Raw genomic sequence first — 22,833 nt, forward strand, 5'->3', positions numbered from 1 at the left:
ATCTGTAGTGTCATTTGCAAATATATTCTCCCATTCCGTGGGCTGCCTCTTAGTTTTTTTGATTGTTTCCTTGGCTGTGCAGAAGTTTTTATCTTGATGAAGTCCCATAAGTTCATTTTATCTTTTGTTTCTCTTGCCTTTGGAGATGTGTCATGAAAAAGGTTGCTTTGGCCAATGTCGTAGAGGTTGCTGCCTATGTTCTCCTCTAGAATTTTGATGGATTCCTGTCTCACATCGAGGTCTTTCATCCATTTGGAGTTTATTTTTGTGTATGGTGTGAAAGATTGATCAAGTTTCATTCTTTTGCATGTAGCTGTCCAGTTTTTCCAGCACCATTTATTGAAGAGACTGTCTTTTTTCCACTGGATGTTTTTTCCTGCTTTGTCAAAGATTAGTTGCCCAAAGAGCCGATGGTCCATTTCTAGGTTCTCTATTCTGTTCCATTGGTCTGTGTGTCTGTTTTGTGCCAGTACCATGCTGTCTTTGTGATCACAGCTTTGTAGTACAGCTCGAAATCCAGCATTGGGATGCCCCCAGCTTTGTTTTTCCTTTTCAACAGTTCCTTGGAGATTCGGGGCCTTTTCTGGTTCCACACAAATTTAAGGGCTGTTTGTTCCAGTTTTTGAAAAATGTCATTGGTGTTTTGATCAGGATGGCATTGAAAGTGTAGATTGCTCTGGGTAGCATGGACATTTTAACCATGTTAATTCTTGCGATCCATGAGCATGGGATATTTTTCCATCTTTTTATGTCTTCCTCAATGTCTTTCAAGAGAGATTTATAGTTTCTAGAATATAGGTCCTTTACGTCTCTGGTTAAGTTAATTCCAAGGTAATGTATGGTTTTTGGTGCTATTGTAAATGGGATGGATTCCCTAATTTCTCTTTCTTCAGTCTCATTATTCATGTATAGAAATGCAACTGATTTCTGAGCATTGATTTTGTATCCCGCCACATTACTGAATTGCTCTATAACTTCTAATAGTTTGGGAGTGGATTCTTTTGGATTTTCCATATAGAGTATCATGTCATCTGCGAAGAGAGACATTTTGACTTCTTCCTTGCTGATTTGGATACCTTTTATCCCTTTTTGTTGTCTGATTGCTGTTGCAAGAACTTCTAGTACTATGTTGAATAATAGTGGCAAGAGTGGGCATCCTTGTCGTGTTCCTGATCTTAAGGGAAAGGCTTCTAGCTTTTCCCCATTGAGAATAATATTTGCTGTAGGCTTTTCATAGATGGCTTTTATGAGATTGAGAAATGTACCCTCTATTCCTACACTCTGAAGGGTTTTAATCAGGAAAGGATGCTGTATTTTGTCAAATGCTTTTTCTGCATCAATTGAGAGGATCATATGGTTCCTGGGTCTTTTCTTGTTGATATGATGTATCACGCTGATCGATTCATGAATGTTGAACCACGCTTGCATCCCAGGGATGAATCCCATTTGGTCATGATAGATAATCCTTTTAATGTACTGTTGGATTCTATTAGCCAGGATCTTGTTGAGGATTTTGGCATCCATATTCACTAGGGAAATCGGTCTGTAATTCTCCTTTTTGATGGGGTCTTTGCCTGGTTTGGGGATCAAGGTAATATTGGCCTCATAGAATGAGTTTGGTAGCTTTCCTTCTGTTTCTATTTTTTGAAATAGCTTTAGGAGAATAGGTATTATTTCTTCTTTGAATGTTTGGTAGAATTTCCCAGGAAAACCGTCCGGGCCTGGTGTTTTGTTATTTGGAAGGTTGTTTATCACTGACTCAATCACTTCATAATTAATTGGCCTGTTTAAGAAATCAATTTCTTTCTGTTTCAGTCTTGGTAGTTTATAGGTTTCCAGGAAGGCCTCCATCTCTTCCAGATTGCTTAGTTTTTTAGCATATAGCTGTTGATAATAATTTCTAATAATCCTTCCAATTTCATTGGTGTTGGTCGTGACCTCTCCTTTTTCATTCATAATTTTAATAATTTGGGTCCTTTCTCTTTTCTTTTGGATAAGTCTTGCCAGTGGTCTGTCAATTTTATTGATTCTCTCAAAGAACCAGCTTCTAGTCCTGTTGATCTGCTCTACTGTACTTCTGGTTTCTAATTCATTGATTTCTGCTCTCATCTTGGTCAACTGCTTCCTCGTGAGTGGATTAGGCCTGTCCCTCTGTTGCTGTTCCAGCTTCTTGAGGTGAGAATATAAAAACTGCATTTTAGATTTTTCTATTCTTTTGAGTGAGGCTTGGATGGCTATGTATTTCCCCCTTAGGACTGCCTTTGCAGTATCCCATAGGTTTTGGACCATTGTGTTTTCATTCTCGCTGGTCTCCATAAATTGTTTAAATTGATTTTTGATTTCCTGGTTTATTGACTCATTCCTGAGCAGGATGGTTCTTAGTCTCCAAGTGTTTGAGTTTCTTCCAAATTTTTCCTTGTGGTTGAGTTCCAATTTCAGAGCGTTGTGGTCTGAGACTATGCAGGGGCTAATTTCAATCTTTTGGTATCAGTTGAGACCTGTTTTGTGTCCCAGAACATGGTCTATTCTTGAGAATGTTCCATGGGCATTAGAATAGAATGAGTATTCTTTGGTTCTGGGGTGTAGTGTTCTATATATATCTATGAGGTCCAACTCGTTGAGTATGGCATTCAAAGCCTTTGATTCTTTGCTTAGTCTTTGCCAGGGTGTTCTGTCTATTTCTGATAGTGGAGTGTTGAGGTCCCCTACTATTAACGTATTTTTATTTATATGTCTCTTTATTCTGGTTAAGAGTTGGCTTGTATATCTTGCTGCTCCCCTGTTGGGGGCATATAAATTTATAATTGTCATATCCACTTGTTGGATACATCCTTTAAGAATAATATAGTGCCCTTCTGTGTCTCTAACTATAGTCTTTAGTTTAAAATCCAATCTATCGAATATGAGAATTGCTACCCCAGCTTTCTTTTGAGGTATTTGCGTGAAAGATGGTACTCCATCCCTTTACTGTCAGTCTGAATGTATCTTTGAGTTCAAAATGAGTCTCTTGTAGATAGCAAATGGATGGGTCATTTCTTTTTATCCAATCTGCAACCCTGTGGCATGTTATGGGGGCATTCAAGCCATTTGCATTGAGAGTGATTATTGAGAGATATGATTTTAATGATGCCATGTCGTCAGTAAAGTCTTTGTTTGTATCGGTTGTGACTTTCTGTTCTGTATCACTCTTGGGGCCTTTTTACCTTTATAGAACCCCCCTTAAGATCTCCTGTAGGGCTGGTTTCGTGGTTATGAAATTGGTTAATGACTGGTGATTCTGGAAGGTTTTTATTTCTCCATCAATTCTGAATGACAGCCTTGCTGGATAAAGGTTCCTTGGCTGCATGCTTTTCTTTGAAAGAGCTTTAAAAATGTCCCCCCCCCCAAGACTTTCTCTCATTCCAGGTCTGTGTAGACAGGTCTGACATAATTCTGATAACTTTGCCTTGGTACGTGAGAAATTTCTTTGTCCCGGCCACTTTCAATACTGTATCCTTGGATCTAATATTTGCGAAATGCACTATGACGTGACGTGGCGTAGGATTGTCATGGTTGAGCTTGGGAGGGGTCCTCTCTGCCTCTTGGACATGAATGTTTGTTTCCCTCACTAGATTAGGGATGTTTTCAGCTACAATTTCTTCAAATATCTCTTCTAGTCCTCTGTTTTTCTCCACCCCCTCGGGGATGCTGACGATTCTGACATTGGATCGTTTCATTGAGTCAGTAATCTCCCGTAACCTACATTCGTGGGCGTGGATTTTTTTAAGTCCAGCTTCTATTTTCGTTTTTTCTTCTACTATCCCATCCTCCCATTCGCTAATACGTTCCTCTGCCTTGGTGACCCTGGCCGTCAGAGCCTCTAGTTTTGAGTACATTTGGCTCATAGAATTTTTAATTTCTGCTAGATTTGCTCTCATTTCCGCCCTTAGGGATTCTATATTCTCATTAACATTTTCGTTAATACTTTTTTCAAGTCTACACATCATCTTGGCCATTGTTACTCTGAATTCCATTTCTGATAATTTGGTTACATCCATATCCATTAGTTCTGTGGCAGAGGCCACAGACTCATTGTCCTTTCTTTGCTGGGGAGCACTTCTCCTTCTCGTCATTCTGATGAGGAGAGGTTGCGGGGTTGTCCAGAGCCCAAATTATTGACCAGGACCCAGGCCATGGGCCCTTGTTTTATTGGGATCTTAGGGATGTGGGCTTCTTCTTTAAAGATTTTATTTATTTATGTGGCAGAGAGACAACCAGCGAGAGATAGAACACAAGCAGGTGAATGGGAGAGAAAGAAGCAGGCTCCCAGTGGAGGAGCCCGATGAGGGACTCCTTTCCGGAATGCTGGGATCACGCCCTAAGCTGAAGACAGAAGCTTAATGACTGCACCACCCAGGTGCCCCGGGATGTGGGCTTCTTGATTTTTCAGCCTGCCTTCTGTGTTCTGGGGGAGGGGCCTGCCGCACCAATACTCAGGCAACTCTGTTTGGGTAGAGTCTCCGTGTCCCCTGAGAGGGGGGTGGGGATGGGCACACTGTGAGCCGGTATTTCCAGGCTTTTGTTCTCTAGCGGCTTTCCCTGGCCGTTTGCTGTGCCTCTTTTGAGAGTCAGAGCAGCAGTAGCCGAATTTCAGCCTCTGTCTCAGAACAGAGGTATCGCGGACAGTTCTCCACTGGTGTTCTGGCCACTTTAACTCTGTTACTGTCGGTGCTGCTCAACCCTGCAGCATCCCGGAATGTGCGCCCCACACCCGGCATCCTAGCCCTCACTTCCAGGGCTGGTGCATCTCTGTCCTTTGTGTTTCTAACACTGCCAGCCACCAGCCACCCCCACGCTCCAGCGCTCCGGAGCTCCCGGTCTCAGTCTGCTTCCAGTGAGCACACCGGAGTTCCATGAGAAGTCTGGTAGCGCACGCGCTCCCGGCTCAGGTTCTCAATCTGCTGTCTAGCGGGTGCCACCTGCGAGTCGGCCCGCTCCCCAGTGCAGGTGGCTACCACTTCCCAGTGCTCGAACGCGGTGGCTCCCTCCCCCTTCCGTTTATCTTCCGATATCTGTGCACAGTTTCACGGCTCCCCGCTTCATACCTCAATACTCAGCGCTGGAGATGTTCATTTGTAGAAATCCAGATGTATCTTCCTGCATCTCAGGCTGATTCCATGGATGTTCAGGCTGGTCTCTCCTTTGTAATTTTTAAAATTACTATCAATCTCTTCATTTGTTACAGGTTTTTTCAGAATGTATATTTCTTCTTGAGTAGGCTTGGTAGTTTATGTTTTTCTACAAGTGTGTCCATTTTATCTAAGTTATCTAATTTATTGGAATACAATTATTCACAGTTTTCTTTTATAATTCTTTTTATTTCTGTAAGATTGGTAATAATGTCCTATATTTAACTTCTGAGTCTAGTAATTTAACCAGGCTCACTCTCTTTTCTTGGTAAATTTGCCTAAAATTTTGTCAATCTTACCAAAGAACTACTTTTTGGTTTAATTGATCTTTCTATGTTCAAACTCAACCTCTTACTATTAGAGACAGTCACCTTTAATTAAATTATTTATGATTCCCAGAGCCACACTCAGAGTAAAAGTTGATGTGATAAGTCTCCACCAATAATCATTTTTGTTTTTAATGGGTGGGGCATGGAACAGGACACTGTCTATCAAAGACTCAAGGCTCTGAAATGTATTTGTTTCCCTTTAGCTCAGATTTATTTACTATTTAAAGAAATAATCTTATTTTTCTATGTAGATAATGTAAATAAAGCTTGTAAATAACTAAACATAGTATATCCTACAGAAAGTTTTCTTCTCCTTCCTTTGAGAGGCTTATTCTTTTGAAAGTAAGGAATTATCAATGTAGTAAGTCCAGCAATTATTTATTCTTATGTAGCTCAGTAAGATCATTTCAATTCTGAAGGAGTAAAGCTAAATAATTTTTACTTGGCTTATTTAAAAATATAAAATTTGAATTTTTATTCTATGTCCTACTATTAAACTAAAGGATCAAAAAATGAGCTAAGGGGTCATAAGTGAAGTAGGTGGCTAAAGCTATGACCAGATCCAGGTTTGATGGAAAAAGAAATCCTCTGCTAACTAAATGTAATATGCTGAAAATTTTACTTCTTCAGTCTATAATAGTAAGATAAGAATAATTGTTTGAGAAAAAAGCCGTTTGGGACTTAATGCCAGAATGTGATTTCAACGAAAAAGCTAAGTTCCAAACCATTTGCTTCTCATTCATCTAAAACATCTAAAGCAAGGATCTGCAAATTTTTTCTTCTAAAGGTCATAAAGTAAATAGATTTTACTGGCTATACAGTGAACATAAATGATGTTAGCAGTGTGAAAAGACATGTCCAAAAAGCTGAAGGTTACTGGAAATCTCCATTTGGGACAGCCAGTCCCATTGGAACTCCACCCTCACTGCCACTCTATCCTCTTCCCTCCAACCCCATGTACTGTGAATTTTATCACACACACACACACACACACACGCACACACACTCACACACACACAAGAAAGAAACAAATAAGCAACAAGAAAAAAATTTTCACAAATATCTTTAATAAAGACATTAAAAAACAATGAAGTACTAGCCTCCTGGAGGGGGAATAAGTGGCCTAGAAAAGAGAGGCCCTTTTTGTCCTGGCACTGGTGGTCCCCAGCATTCAGGTCAGTTAACTGTTTGCTCACCCTAAAATACAATATTTCTGCTTATATTCCAGAAACATATTCAGACCTCTAATTTAGTCTTTATATTTATAGGAAAAACCTGGTTGTAAAAGAGAACTGCATGAGATCTATGATACAAAGAAACCCTGAGAAAACCTATCTCATAAAATACCCACAAAAGGCCATCAGTCTTAGAAAAAAACTCACTCGTATGAAAGAACCAAAAATAAAATAAAACACTGCAATAAACCAAAGCAAAAAATTAGTGTTGAATAAATACTTTGGGGATCCAAGAAACTCTTTACTATTCTCGGACAGAGTTAAGAGAATAGAGCAGCCCAAACTAAGACAAAGACCAATATACAAAAATCAATTGCATTTCCACTTGCTAGCAACAAACAATCAGACACTGAAATTTAAAAAAGTACCATCTACAATAACATCCAAAATATAAAATAATAGGGATAAACCCAACAAAAGATGTACAAAATCCCTACATTTAAAATAAAAAACAACAGCTGAAAGAAATTAAAGAAAAATTAAAGCAGTGATTCTCACCCAATTTTCCACTCCTGGGGACACTTAGCAGTGTCTGAAGACATGTTTGGTCACCAAACTGAGGAAGCAGGTTGTGCTACTGGAATCTAGTCAGTAAAGGCCAGGGATGCTGCTAAACATCTGACAATGCACAGAACAGCTTTCTACAACAAAGAATTATATGGGCCAAAATGTCGTGCAAGGTGGAGAAACCCACACTATTAGGATGCCAGTTCTCCACACAATGGTGTGTAGAGTCAATGTAATCTCAATCAAATTCTCAGAATTTGTGTGTAGCGCGCACACACACACACACACACACACACGTTGATTCTAAAATGTATATGGAAAGGTCCTAACATAGCCAACATGACTTTGATAAAAGAATTTGGTAAACTAACACTATTTTATTTTGAGACTTATAAAACTACAGTGGTCAAGACAGTGTGGTATTGACCTCAACATAGCCAAGCAGAGCAATGGAACAGAATAGATAGTCCTGATATGGAGTCACATACATATGGACAATTGATTTTCAACAAGGATGCAAAAGCTATTCAATGAAGGAAAGGATTATCTTTCTAACAAATGGTGCTAGAACAATTAGATATATGCGGAAGGAGAAAATGAACTTCCATTTATATTTCACAACGTATGCAAATTAAATCAAAACGTATCCTAAGTCTAACCGTAATATAAAACTTGTAGAAGAAAATATAAAGAAAAATCTTTGTGACCTATGATTAGGGAAAGATTTCTTAGAAACACCAAATACGTAACCCATAAAAGAAAAAAGATAGATAAATTAGACCTCACCAAAATTTAAAACTTATGCTTTCTGAAAAGCTGTTAAGAAAATGAAAAGGTAAACCATGGACAGGAAGAAAAAAGTTATAAAGCATATGTCTGATAAATAATATGTATCTGAAATGTATAACTATGCAAAGAACTCTGAAAACATGATAAAAAAACAAACCAATTAAAAATGGACAGACGATTTAAACAGACTTTTTTTAATGAGGAGAAACAGATGGCAACAAAATACATGGAAAGATGCTCCATATCATTAGCCAATAAGGAAACACAAATTAAAACCAAAAGGAAGTACCACCATATAAGTATTAGAACAACCAAAATTAGAAAGAATGACTGTATCAAGTGTTGGAGAATCTATGGAGGAACTAGTACTCTCAACTGGTGACATGTACAACTGGTGAAATGTAAATGGTAAAACAACTTTGGAAAACAGTTTGGCAGTTTCATTAAAAGTTAAGCATATACCACCATCCAGCTATTTCATTCTTAGATATTTACCCAGGAAAAATGAAAGCATATTTCTGTGCAAAAACATACTGGATGTTCATAGCAACTTTATATGCAAGAGCCAAAAAGTGGAAACAATCCAAATGTCTGTCAAGAGGTGAATGGATAGACAAATTGTGGATATCCATAACAATGGAATACAACTCAATAATAAAAAGTAGTGAAGTATTGATACCCGGAACACCATAAATGAACCTCAAAATAATTATGCTGAGTAAAAGAGGTTAGAGGAAAAGGAGTGCATACTATTTCATTTGTATAAAATTTTAGAAAATACAAACTAATCTCTAGTGCATCAGTTTTTGAAAGCTCATTACTTGTTGCTTGAGACAGAAATGGGTGTCTAGAGTGGGGTGGAGATATTACAAAATGTCACAAGTAAAATTTTGGTTGTGATGATGTTGGTTGTGATGACCGTTTCATATATGTCAAAACTGATCAAATTACACATTTTAAATATGTGCAGTTTTTATACATCATTTATACTTCAAAAAAGCTATTCAGAAAATGAAATAGAATTATTAAAGTCAATCTCTTAGAACACATAGCTAACAGACACAAAACTGCAATAAGAAATGTTATATGTTAAGTATAGAACTGTTAAGTGCAAAATCTGACTAGTAAGAGCACATGAAAAAAGGCACAGGACATTTTCTTAAAGTGTTAGGCCTAGGAGATAAAGATCCAGAGTTTCACTCAGAATCTGCAGCACAGTGAACAAAAAAGACTTGCATTAAATACATCTTTATGAAATGCTATGAAGATGTCATGAAAGCTTCCTTAATCCTGGGTGGGTTGAGAAGTTAGGGGTGAGTCTCTATAAGTAAACAAGAATCGACTGACATCAAACTTGTTATCAATATCACTGGATGATAAAATATAATTTTACAGTGATTTCGAAGTTCTGGGGAGATTGCTTTGAATCCACGTCAATACCAAGCTAACTACTAAGTAAACAAAAAAGACCAAAGAAAGAATTCAGATAAGCAAATCATCAGAAACCTTCTGTCTCATACTCACTTTTTGAACATTTACAGAAGATGAACTTTGGCAAAACAAGGAATAAAACCCAGAAAGAGAAGAACTGGACTATTTAAAAAGTTGGTGGAACTAATCCTGGAGTTCAAAGGAAAGAAATCGTAGGATGAGAATTTTGCAGCAAGTCAAAATGCAAGCAGTCCTAATTTGTATGGGAAGTCAGTTAATACCAAGAAAATTATTTTCATGAAGAAAAATAGAAAGGATAACAAACAATAAATTTAATGAGTAAGATGGTGAATAATGTTAGGTACACGGCTTCCTTATTAAGAAAAAAGAATGCAAATTAGAAACTCCAGAATGGGTGTTTGTGGGTGATTGGGAGGGACTAAACTCAGGAAGGTCTTGATGAAACATACATGTTGTGTGATTTGGATCAAATGAAGTAGTGTAGGAAGAAGTCATTCATTTCATCTGGACCTCGGAAGATTCTCCCTCAAATAGCCCAAGGTTGAGGTACCACACAAAGAAGTCAGAACAAACTGCTTAGCTTTGCTTTGAATATTTATGCATTTGATAACATTTTTCATTGTTTTTGAAATTTTAGAATTAATTTATAAGTAAAATCCTGAAGGCTGAAATGTAGCTACTGTTCTGAATGGGACAGTTTTCAGTCTCCACAATGCAGTAACAGCTGCCAGGCCACCTCTTTGCTTACACATCATTTGAACCCACTTTGCAGTCAGAAAAACTATTGACTACTGTATTTATGTTTTTTTTTCTTCTTCTAAGATTTATCTTTATGCCTTCAAATAAAATATTAAACATTGAACTGGACCCAAACCTAGCTCAATAATGCAGGTTATTTCATTAGTTTCTGTTTAGAATCAATCTACAAACATAATATTAAATAGTAAAATGTAACTTCATGACTGTAGGCAGCATGCAAATGTGTTGGACCCTGGCAGTATAAAACTCCAGTTACAGTTAACAGAGGATGGGGGGTGGGAAAGGAGAAAGAGAAACTCATGAAAAGATAGGGGTGTTGACATATTTATCTAAGAAATGGAGTCAAGAGACAAATGCTTAAAAACCTGGGGATCAGAAATGGAGATTTCAATTGTAAAGATATTTTTCTTAGGATCATCTGGCTACCAAGGCCACTAATTAATTTCCTATTTGGTTTAAGACGCACACACATACATCATACCCACTCCACACCATTTCAGAGGACTGCATTTTGCTTACAAGTACCCTCTGCATTGCTTGCCCGTGGATTCTAAATGGAACCTATTTATGTAAAAAAAATAAAGCCATCGACTGTGAGTCACTCTAATGCCAGCAGTTCCTCAATCAATAACCATTGCTGATTTAGTTCTATTGGGGCTTAATGTTGTACCTGCCATAGAGTTAATCTTTCCTGAAGAATTTTTCCCATTCAAAGGAGAGTTGACTATCCTTGCCCTTTAGAAGCTGATAAAAACGATGTGGGTGAGGGGCACCTGAGTGGCAGTTGAGTATCCGTGGGCTCCTGGTTTCTGCTCAGGTCATGATCTCAGGTCATGAGATCAAGCCCTGTGTCTCAGGCTCCCTGTTCAGCAGAGTCTGCCTCCCCTCTTCCTCTGCCCCTACCCCTGCTCATGCTCTCTCAAATAAATAAATAAATCTTTTTTTTTTTTAAAAGAGATAGGCAAAAATTGTAAAATGGTGCCAAACGTGTACAGGAGCCATAGTAGCCCTGGGAACATAGGACTGAGTAGATTCTGGATAGAGGTGCTCTGGGCATAATTGTGCCCTGCATTTAGTGAGGCTTTTTTGGTTAATCAAAAGTGGGTTGCTTTTGAAAGAAGACTTCAGAAACTCAGTCAAAATTTGAAAATCCTTTTTTTTTTCTGAAGTTACTGGTAATTTAAACTTGTCATCTGAATGAATAGTGTTACAGCTTCACGGAGTAGGCAAGAAATGTTCCCATAGTGATATTCTAGTCTTAGATGAAGCATTAGTATGAAATATGTCCAAGTAAGGGTCCCAAAGTAGATCAGGGATGTAAAAACATATGATGAAAAAAAAAGAATGTTACAGGCCCTGTAAAGAATTACTGAAGAATTGTATTATTTTGTTTAGAGTAGATAAATTTAGGATTTAACGGGCTGAGGACATTTTGTAAGACTGACAACCACAGTGGGGATTTTCCTTTTAAGGTGTTTGCGGGTGAGCCAGCAGCTTTTCTGGGAGCTTACAGATGTATTTCTCAATAAAAGTTCTATCTGGCTTGAGGTGTCTGAGGATCTGAATTCATTCATTCATTCATTCATTCATTCATTCATTCATTCATGCATTCATTCATGCATTCATGCATTCATTCATAGACATTGCTTGTTACTTTCTCACTGGAGAGGAAACAAGGGAAATAGCCTGTTAGTACTGAAAAACTAAAGAGTAAGGACCAATACCACCTGTGCCAGAGATTATTGGTAGGTTTTCCCTTGGTCTTTCATATAAAAATATTTCTCTCTTTAAACACTTATTTGAAAGACAGGGACAAGCAGGATCTCTGTGTGTCTAGCTGTCTTTTGAAGTTCAGAATAAATCATGATTTTTAAAGAAATGTCATGGTTCGGTTGTTCTCACATGCAGTCAGCTTTGAGCTTATTCCTTTGACTTCCTGAGTAACCTAAATGGGCATGTGCATCTAAAAATACCTGGAATTAAAATAAGCACACCATTTCACCAAAATATGGCTAAGGAAGAAAAAAAAATCAGTCTTCATATTTAAGTCAGTTAGTTCTTTTTTAATAAATTTGAATTCATTCATCAACAAGTTTCATATTGTATCTATCACTCAATTTTGCTGTTTTTTTTCATGTCAAATAATACCAAAAAATTACATCAATGTGCTTAAGCAAAATTGGGTTTTAATTTATCTTTACAATGAAGTGAAATCAACATGGGAATTGATCATGACAGCAATCGCCTATTCCTACTAGAATAATCCTGTACTTACCTTGAACACACTCACTGACTTGTGAAGTAGAAATATGAGACAAGAATGATAAAACATGTTTATGGGGCTCACCCTAGGGAGAGGCATGTTATGTGCGCCACTCTCTGGGAGGTCACTGTTTACCCAGGTGTTGGGAATTGAGTATTTCGGAAAACATGGCACCTTTCAATGCAGTAGAAGAGGTAATCAATCCAAGGCACACTAGCTAGTGTCCTGGGAAAATTTAATCCACCTGGGCAGCTCTTTGCCCCACGATTCAATGTTACTCTGACCAATGGCTCACATAAGATGAGAGCCAGAGTCGATTCCATGAGTAACAAAATATTTCACCAATTGTTCAGTTTTGCTGACATAAAAATGGCCAGAAATAAGGACTTTTTTCGGGTGGGGCATTAAGTAAGAATTATGAGATGGTTTATAATTTCAAGCCAGGAGATTCAAAGTTAGACATATTCTCTTTTATCAAACACACCATTGTGGGACTAACACCAATGGGGTTATTTACTAGATGCTGAAAATGAACACCTGCAGCTGAAATGTGCCTGTCGCCTTAAAGCCAGTCCCAAACGTGTGTGGCATCATCTCTGAGATATCTCCTAGGTGAAAATGTTAATTCCAAAACTGCACAGGGGAAAAGTGCCTTTAATCTGAATGACTGAATATGCCAAAAGTTCTGGGTGCTGGCATTAAAAACACATGATATTGCAGATGTACATGTAATCTTCAAACCTAACAGGAATATTATCATGACATACTTTCTAGTTCATTTTTAATTCTGGGGGGATATGAATGTCTCATGGTATAGACAGTGAAACCCCTCTACAGTCCTGGGGTCGGTGAACAAGAATAACACTTGTTTTAAAGATTACTCAAGTCTTATCAGTCTTTCTCTGTAGGGATTTATGTAGTAGGGCTCTTGAGTTGTCTCAAGTATATCTGAATACGGGTAGTAACAAACTGTCAGAGCGAAATTCTTCTGTACATTTTGAGCCCCTGTGAAGCATTTTGGAAAGACAGGACTACAAAGAAAATTAACTTTTTATTACGTTCAGTTGTTGAGAAAGAAATATCATTATATTCCAAATTCAACTTTTCTCTCCTTACTCAAGATGTCTGGACGAGGGTAACAGCCACCTCACATTAATGTCAGAGGTCTGGGTTCAGAATTCATCAATACAGCTCGCTCACTGGCTCCAGTAACTACTGTGGAGTAATGAGAGGTCATTGTAACAGAACAGAGAACCAAACTCAACTCTCTTCTGTCAGCACAGAGTTCTGCTTCTCAATATTTCTCACAACTTTTAAAAATGGAGAAGCTATAAAATAATTTTATTAGAAGAAAAGTAATTTTCTTCTGAAATGGAGTAAAGCAAACACATACCCAAGAATCTTAAAAAGTTGTTGTTTTTTTTTTACAGAATATATGTGTGTATTTGTGTGTGTGTGTATGTATGTATGTGTGTAGTTACAAACACTATTTATAGTATAGCTATTATGTTAACTTCATCGCAGTGTCTACAAAGTTGTGGATCCCAGTCTTGGTGCCAAATGCATATAAAAAGCTCAAAAGCTATTATGACTATACCATGCAAATTTATATCCAGAAAACCTTGGTAAGTAGACTGCAGCTCTTCTGAGCCCCATGGGGTCTCTGCCTTTGATAGTTGGGTACCTCAACTATGCATCAAAAAATGTTTTAAATCCTTTTTCTCCCAGAAAAAATTAATGTCACAGTTCTGAATAGTATAAATTGTACACTTAAATCGATCATTGACTGCTTTTGTCCATGTTCATTTGCATTTTGGGGTCCCTCTTCTGCATGTGGAGCTCACTCCTTGAATCACTGGATACAGAAAAAGATACCTGAAGTATTGAAAGGGATAAGGTCTTCACAAATGTCTATTTTTCTTTAACATGTTAACAATGATAAGGCCACTTACAAGGTTTTTCCCAATCTGTTTAACTTTTAGGATCCCTCATTGTTACCCATGAAAAAAAAATTGTCAGAGAAAAGCCCAAGACCAAGAGATCACTGGCTAGTCTCCAGACAAAAAAAAACTAGAGATAAAACTAGAGAGCAGCGGGTAGAAGAAGGTGTTGAAGAAAGGTCAGAATGAAGGAGGGGAAAGGGTGTAAAACTGGTCATTGCTTCTAGCATGAGATTTTGTGGGTTATGTTTTACCTGACAGTGGGTCTTGAACTGTGACAGACTCCCACAAATTAAAGATCGCTATGGCCGCCAAAGAAAAATCAAGTCGTGGTCAGCTTATGGTGATAGCCCACACCACATACATCCTCAGGGAAGGTGGTGCCTCTATCTAAGCGGACAAACAGGTGCCAGCTAATAGAGTACTGGACGAGATTTTGGTTACTGGTTTTGGATAGAACAGAGAGGGTGAGGCATATGTGGCATGTTGGGATAAAGTATTAATTTAGCAGTTCTTTCCTGAATATTTTGCTTTTTTTTTTTCTCCAAATGCTTAACTTCACTGTGACATCTGTTTGCACAACTGTAGTCATTTCAGTTTATGGAGGCCTGTGATAGAAATATTGTTTACAAAAAATATATCATCTCTTTTTTTTTCTTTAGAAAGATCTCATCTAAATAGTAAGTTAAGGTTGCGTCTATGAAACCGGTGCACCTTGTCTTGTTTCTACGAGCTTTAAAAAGTCCAAATACTGATGAGGCTGTGGATCAGAAGGAACCAAAAGTGACTGTGTTTGTTGTCAGGTTGCTCTCCTTTGCCTCAAGAGAACGGTCATGGGTCACTGGGTGATGCGTGGTGTGTACTGGTCATGTTCCTGCAGCATCCTAGTTAAACTAGGAGTAGTTGCATGTGCTTATGAACTATGTCAGATACAGAAATAAAGGCATGAAGATGTTTCTTGGTTTCTGAAATTGAACAGTAGAAGTGTTTTAAGCTTCAATCTTAATTCTAGATAACAGAAAGTAGTTACATCACGTAAAGGAAAATATGACATCGCATGCTGCCATGATAGCAAGCATTAAGAAAGAAAATCTTGGTAAATATACATATATATGCATATTATGCAAATATATTTTATATTAACATACAATGTTGTAAGAGTGATTGATAACATAAAGACAAGGGGGAAAATCATCCTAGATGGTTTTACCTTAGAGTAACAAATAACCTGAGACGTCTATACTTTCTGTTAGATATCAGGCCTAGAAATCCATAGGAGATGTGGAGCACATTTTCAGTGATTGAAATGTCAACTAAACATTGCCAAAACATGCCACTGTGTTCCTGCATGACAAGTAAGCTGGATCCACTCCAAGTGAACAAAAGAATACACTGTACATCGGAGTACTTAAAATGAGATGCCATCCATTCCTGATGGGTTTTCAAAAGATGGGCGTTCAGACATCAACGTGGGATCTATCTATGTTTAAGACAACAGGTGAGCACACACTAGTGGCTCACTTTTTCCACTAAGCCAGTACACAAAAAGTATGCCCGATGAAAGTAAACCCCATCACCAAAAAAGCTGAAAAGCCTTCGCTTAGTAAACAGAAAGGATATGAAGTGTGTGACTCATTTTAAACTAGCAATATCACTGTATGAGTTTTTGAAGATTAACTAAGAGTTTCTTTTGATTTTTAAACTAAAACATCTAACTTATGATAATAAAAGACACATTTTGGGATGATATTGTGTTTCACGCCCTCATTCTCAAGGCATAATATTTAGACGATGCTTGTCCCTTTCAATTAAAAAAGAAAAAACTATGACTTTCTTTAATATGCATCCTGTGTTAAATTGTCCATAGCTGCAAAATGTATATATGTATGTGTATTTGTTTGGCATACATATGGGTACTTATACCCGTGTGTATAAACATATACACATACATCCTCATATACACGTGTATTTTATATATATGCTGAGAAAGTTCACATATATATACAATTGCGTATGTATATATGTGTGTCTGCGTGTGTGTGTCTGTGTGTGTGTACAGGTATAAAAACTTGACAGGCAGAGTAATATTTCACTCAGTGTTAAATGAAGTCTTTGAAAAATCAAGTACAGTCACTCAGTTAACATAGTACAGCCAGTAAACTAAGTTGAAAAGAGAAAAAGTGAATGGAAACACGATCCTGGACCATCTGTCTATGGCATTCACATCGGTTAGATCAGGGATCTTAATTTTGAGCTGTGAAGACCTCCTCCGTAGATGGGTCTTCTTGTGCGGGATGCTTCTGTCCCCCATGTGTCGCCCATGCCCTTCCCTAGGCATGCTCTGTTTCCTGTACTGGATTCCTGAGTTGTCAAAGGGTCTTGCTGAATTCCTAGTATCACCAACGCTGCCCGTGACCTCATTCATTTCATTGTGAACCTCCAGGGATGTTAATAGAATATTTCCATGAGCATCCACCTAATCGAAGAAAAAACACGTCGTTAGACAGGTAGCATGCCAGTAAATCTAATTTTCATATCCAAACCCAGTACAGACTTATACCATGCAATCACATCACATACATTATGAGAAATTGCACATCTGTCAAACCCAGCACTGTTTTCATGGAAAATGTCATTTTGAAGCCTTAACTACAGTTTAGAGATTTTATTTCCTCAATTTAAAAATTCTCACATAGGGGATTGGAATAAATAAAGGGGCTTTTTTAAATTGAAATTTCCTATTATGGATATAAGTCCTTACTGAAGACAAAATTAAAGTACAAATTCTTTTCAAGATGTTAAATTACGTATTTTAACCATTTTTCATAACTGGACACTGGATGGAAACTATACTTTCTCAATCTTCTTTAGAAGTCAGCTTGCCCCCTTTCCTGACTCTACAAAAGTATTCACATTACTGTGGAGGAACCAGCCAATACTCCTATGATGAATGGACACTCCTGATGACTTCGATGGGGGTAGATACAGACTCCTACCCAAGTATGATCTCCTTGCCCAATCCTGGTCCTGGCAGGAGGTCTCCTTTCTAAGGGCTATATTTAAGATAGACATTGGAGCCAAACTTTAAAATAACATTTCATTTTGTGTTAAATACAGCTTCAGACCTTTCATGATGATGTCAATGGTCCATCTGTTTATTTGTTGGCCTGCCATGAAATTTCCACGGAGCATACCTGAGGCTAGGGATCCTCAGTGGAGTCCTTTCTAAGTGGTCTGTAATTCTCTCTCTGAGCAGTGCCAACCCCTCTCAGGGCCACGTGGCCCAATCCACAGTCCCCTGGGTCTCACTGCTTTCTAGCATGCTGTATGTTTCCCCACCCATCTTCATTCATTTGCTGGAGGGCCATCTTCCTTGTCTTATCTTTGTCTGTGGAAAGCCTACCCTTTCTTCTAGAACTAGATTAAGTGTCTATGGCTTCTTCCATGAAACTTTCACAAAAGCAGTTATTTTGTGGAGAAATAACTTATTAATACATATTAATTTGCATGTTCCCATCTTCTGTATACTTCTTAGTTTCATTAAAGGTATTATGCTAGATATGAAGGAGGTGAGGTGTGGAGGGAAGATTCCCAACTAAGAAGAGGCAGGTGCCTGTGTAGACCTGAGCAGAACCAAGACCACAGGTGGGGTGACTCCCAGACACCAAGGTAGCCCAGACACAGGAAGGGCTGCGAACATCTGGGGGCCACTTAGACTCTGGCACAAAGACACCAAAACAGACTCTACCCCATGATTTGGGAGTACCGTTCAATTATGCTTGGAGAAGGAGAGGTGTGGTCATCAGGATGTCACCCCTTACTCCCCAGATCTGTGAGTATGTTGTTACCTTACATGCAAAAGGGACATTGCAAACATATTTAAGCTTATGAACCTTACAATAGGGAGATTAGCCTGGATTATTCAGGTGGGCCTAATCTAATCACACGAGCCCTCAAAAGTATAGGATATTCTCCAGCCGGAAGCAAGAGGGAAAGAGAGATGAGGCAGAGGTGAGAGCAGAGGGATTTGCAACATGAGAGAAACTGGATTCTCTATTGATAAGAGGGCACTGCAGATAAAGCATAGGAAGAAATGGGGAAGCCTTTAGGAGCAAAGACTGGCTCCAGCTGACAGCCAGGAGGCAACAGTGGTCTCAGTTCTACAATCGAAAGAAACTGTGGTCAACAACCTGAATCAGTCTGGAGATAGATCTATCTCCAGAGCCTCCAGAAGGGAACACAGCCCCATAGACACCCTGATTTCAGTGTCCTGAGATTCTCAACAGAGAACCCAGCTGAGCCCCACTGCACTGGACTTCTGACCAATAGAACTGGGTGTTGTTTTAAGTGGCTACATTTGTGGTAATCTGTTGTGATAGCAATCAAAACTACTACAGGGGGAAAGAGGGAAGATTTCAGAGGAGAAATGCATTTGAGTTGGGCCTCAAAGAATGAATAGAAACTTTTCAGCAAAGAGCAGAAAAAAAAAAAAATCACGAGCAAAGGCTTGAAAAATGCCTGAAGTGTTTTGAGAAAGGCAAACTAGCTGAGTGGGACTTTGGAGGGAATGGGTCCTGGCACATGCTAAGCTCACAGCTGATGGGATGATGGTCTTTCTTATCAGTGTCATTACCATCTTCCTAAAATTTTATAATAAGGAAATACACCCCCCTGATGAAGAGGAATGCACATTACAGTTAACCCAGTAAGGGTCTCTGTATATTACATTAAGGAATTTCAACTTTACCTTGCAGGTAGTAAGAAGTAACAGTGATTTCTAGGTAGAAAATTGACATTCTTCTGAACTACAACCCAAGATGCAGAGTAAAGAGTAAAAGATGCATCTGAGAAGAGGAAGTAAGGAGAGGGACCACTGTTGGAGTCTACCGCACTCCTTCTGTTTCCTTCAGCGCAGTCTGAAGGAGAAATGCCAAGAGGCTGTGAGCAAGGCTCCCCTCCTGCCACTGCAGCAAATCCTAGCACTCCCAACACGTGCTGTGTCCACATAACAGTGGTGCTCCGCCATCACCACTCATTTCTGTATCTTCTCAGTGAAGAAGTGGAAAAGGGGTTGAGAGAGAGTTGCCTGCCACCCTGACCTCTTGGCACTTCCTCAGCTCTCTGCAGAAACACTCACACCACCCACGTGGGGTGCAGGGGGTGGGGTAGAAGCAACAGGCACACATTATCCTGGGCTGTGCACAGTTCTCAGTGATGCTGCCCATGAACCGTAGGGCCAGCAGTGCCATAGTGGGGAGGGACTGTGAAGACCCATGATCTCCTTAGAATGGAGGACTGCCAGCCTGGGGGTGCTGGAAGATGCAAACGGACCAAGAAAGCACCCAGATACTGGGGAGAAGGTCTTTTGTGGAGACCCATTCTTGGGGGTAGGGACCCAGCACTGACAGTTTTTAATCCAGTAGAGGGAAAAATTGAAATGGGGCTTGTATCTCAAAACTACCAGGAATGTTAGACCTTTGTAAGAATTTGGAACATGTGTTCCATATCTATATCTTATCTTGCCCTGGAATGGTTATCAGTAAAATCCTACCAAAAAACAAAAAACAAAAAACAAAACCCCAAAAAGGTCTGTTTGCCTGTCTTCACGATCAGTGAAGCCTCCAGTGCTTTGGGAGACAGTCTCTCACTGTAAGAAGAGGCTGTAGAAGGGGAAGCCTGAGACACACATTAAGGTGTGGCTGAAAAGGGAGGGGCAACAAAAGAAAGGCCGGCAAAGGAGTGGGCCAAGCATGTCCTCTGTGCCAGTAGTCACTCTCCCTAAGAAAGGGGTGATTTGAAACTGCTTTGAAGGCTATGGGCAGCTAGCTCGAAAAATAGCAGAAAGGAGAGCGCCATGGGGTCAGCTGAGTTGGCCTTTATACAAAGGAAAATTAAAAGCAGGGTGCTAGAGGAGAGAACCCTCTTAGTAGTCTTCACCTCTCTCCAGCACTTTCCACTGTGCTTTATGCCACACAGGTGAGAATAGGATGGGGAATGAGCTGCCCGGCTCACTCGGGCATCTTTTCCTTGAGTGGGAGGTAATCAGTGTATTTTAGTACTGCAATGAATAGGTGTAATACCCTACCAAATATCTGTTTTTGAATCATGACAGGAAATATATTATCACTTAAGGAGATATAACAAACTGAGATCACTTATCAAATCGGCTCAATTAGATGTTATTTAACTGACCGATATTTTAAATAGACCTTCTTAAATAGTGAGCTGATATATTTAAAACAAAATTTATCTAAATTTGAATCAGAGAATAACCAAAGGTGACAGATGCTTGCTTTTTTTAAGTCGTCATGTGGAATTTATACTTTCCAATAATAATAAGTGATTTACTATATATTAATTAGAACCTCAGAGGACTGAAATTATTTTCCTAAAGGTAGAAAAAAAAACATCATTTAACTCTAAAAAATTTTCTCTCCATTTTATGTAACATTTTAAGTACAGCAAAACCATTAGATAAAAAGCCAAGTGGTCCCCTTAGGAAGGTGGATACTTCACTGGAGACATGCACACAAAGGGTCCGAACTGTTGGGATTGTTCATGTAAAAAAACCTACTATATATCTGCTCTGTATCATGTACCGTGCCCTGTGCTAGGTGAGAGACCCTAACAGTTGAATAAGAAAAGATCCTTACCCTTAATGGGTTTAGCAGGTGACAGTTTCAAGTAATCAACAAACACATTTAAAAAAAAATACTGCATAATGAACCTTAAACACATTTTTAACTACATGCCAACAATACTGTCTCTTTTTTAGTTATAAAAAAATGCCATATGAAAAGCTCTCTTTATCAAAATCTAGGAGATTATAAATAACGACTTTGTAGAATGAAATACCAAATGAAGACAAGCCTTTTTTTTAAAGGCAGGGAGGGGAATATTTTGTGAGAGGCTAATTCTGATCAATGTAAATGGTTCTAATGATTTAGCTTCACCTGGCTTTAAAAGATGCATTTGAGAATATTCCCTTCTCTTCCCACTAGAAAAGTCAAAAAACACACCACATCACCAGAACATGGTGTTCTGATGACAAATACCACTCACTCACAGGCACACATTCCATGAGCATTTACATATCTGAGCCACAGTGTGCACATTCTGGTTGGTGCAAAGAATCAAATGCTGTTTAGCAGACAAAGCATGGTGGCCACGTGAAATGTAACATGCCATTTCATACGTGCAGAGCATGTGCCATGGAGGTTAGGAGAACAGGGACAAAACCAATTTCTTGTATAAGGGAGTGACAGAGGCAGGATGGACATAAGTAGTAGAAAAAAAAAATCTGGGGCAATGTCATGGAGAAGAGCATCTGGCTTAGGTCTTGAAGGAGCAGAAGATGTGGATGAAGAAGAAAGGAATTCTGGAAAGAGAAAATCCAAGGCAATCCAAGGCAAGAGATGATAATGTACACAGTGATTTTGGGGCAGCACACAGGGAGAATGGAGAAAACACAAGAAATAAGGTCAACTGAATATTGAGTTGATTTTTCAAGACTTAATGACAAATTTGTTTGAATCGATATCCTGTCTTCTCAAGTCCCGTGTGGCCAGTGCTGTGCATTTGGGAAAGGACTTCATGAGGACAGAGATCTAAGCTTGTGTCCTTGACTCTAGTGAAGGAAACCTACCTTACGGGAAGCCAAACCCAATATCATCAATAATTTACAGAATCAGAGTGCTCTTGGGTGCTTTGGACATTTATGGCTACCTTGCAGCCGTTTCAGGACATAGCTCTTGTGAGGTAGGTCTCAAAGAACCAACACTATTTTTCATGATTTCTATTTCAGAGTGGGTGAACACTTGTAATGGAAACAATAATGTTGAGAGGAAATTTGAACATATATTGGATAATTAGAGCTTAGCGTAAATTGGTTTGGACGTTTTTGACTTACAGTTTCACATTTACATAGTTTTCATTTAAAAGTGAAGCAATGTGTAGAAAATTTCCAAAAACATTATGAGAAGATTTTTTTTTCTAAAAGAATTAAAGGAGTTATTAAAATGTGTTAAATCTTAGAAACCAAACATTTTAAACAAATATGTCCCCAAAAGATGCTAATCTTTTCCTATCATCTAAAATTTAAATCTTAAAACAGATGGAAGTGGTGTCAGTGAAACACAAGACTGAAATGCCCTGTATAGAATGACAGATGATGACTTGCATTTTTTAAAGCATTTCATGAAAAAAAAAATTAAAGCATGTCATGAATACTTTATATTTTGAAGAGTTTGTCTCATATCTACTATAATTAGAATCAATGATTTTAATATAGTTTTTCTTCCTGTTCTATAATCTTGACAGGCACAAATATTCAAAGGTGGAAAACATCTGATGCAGAATATATCACAAAGGGGTTTTCATTTTTTTTTCTAG

The 22,833-nt window shown here is 38.6% G+C and overlaps 1 protein-coding gene across 1 annotated transcript in view; it reads right to left on the reverse strand.

Moving 5' to 3' along the window:
- Nucleotides 1-12,281: 12,281 nt before the first annotated feature.
- The window catches only part of GABRB3 (gamma-aminobutyric acid type A receptor subunit beta3), a 227,438-nt gene continuing 216,886 nt past the window's right edge, over nt 12,282-22,833 (reverse strand). Inside the window, exon 9 of the mRNA XM_045795434.2 lies at nt 12,282-16,918. Coding sequence (XP_045651390.2) covers nt 16,577-16,918 — 342 coding nt within the window. The 3' untranslated portion in view covers nt 12,282-16,576. The remainder of the gene's footprint in view (nt 16,919-22,833) is intronic.

The sequence above is a fragment of the Ursus americanus genome, chromosome 28, assembly GCF_024610735.1.
Source record: "Ursus americanus isolate L20-20 chromosome 28, mUrsAme1.1.p, whole genome shotgun sequence".
Lineage (NCBI taxonomy): Eukaryota > Metazoa > Chordata > Mammalia > Carnivora > Ursidae > Ursus > Ursus americanus.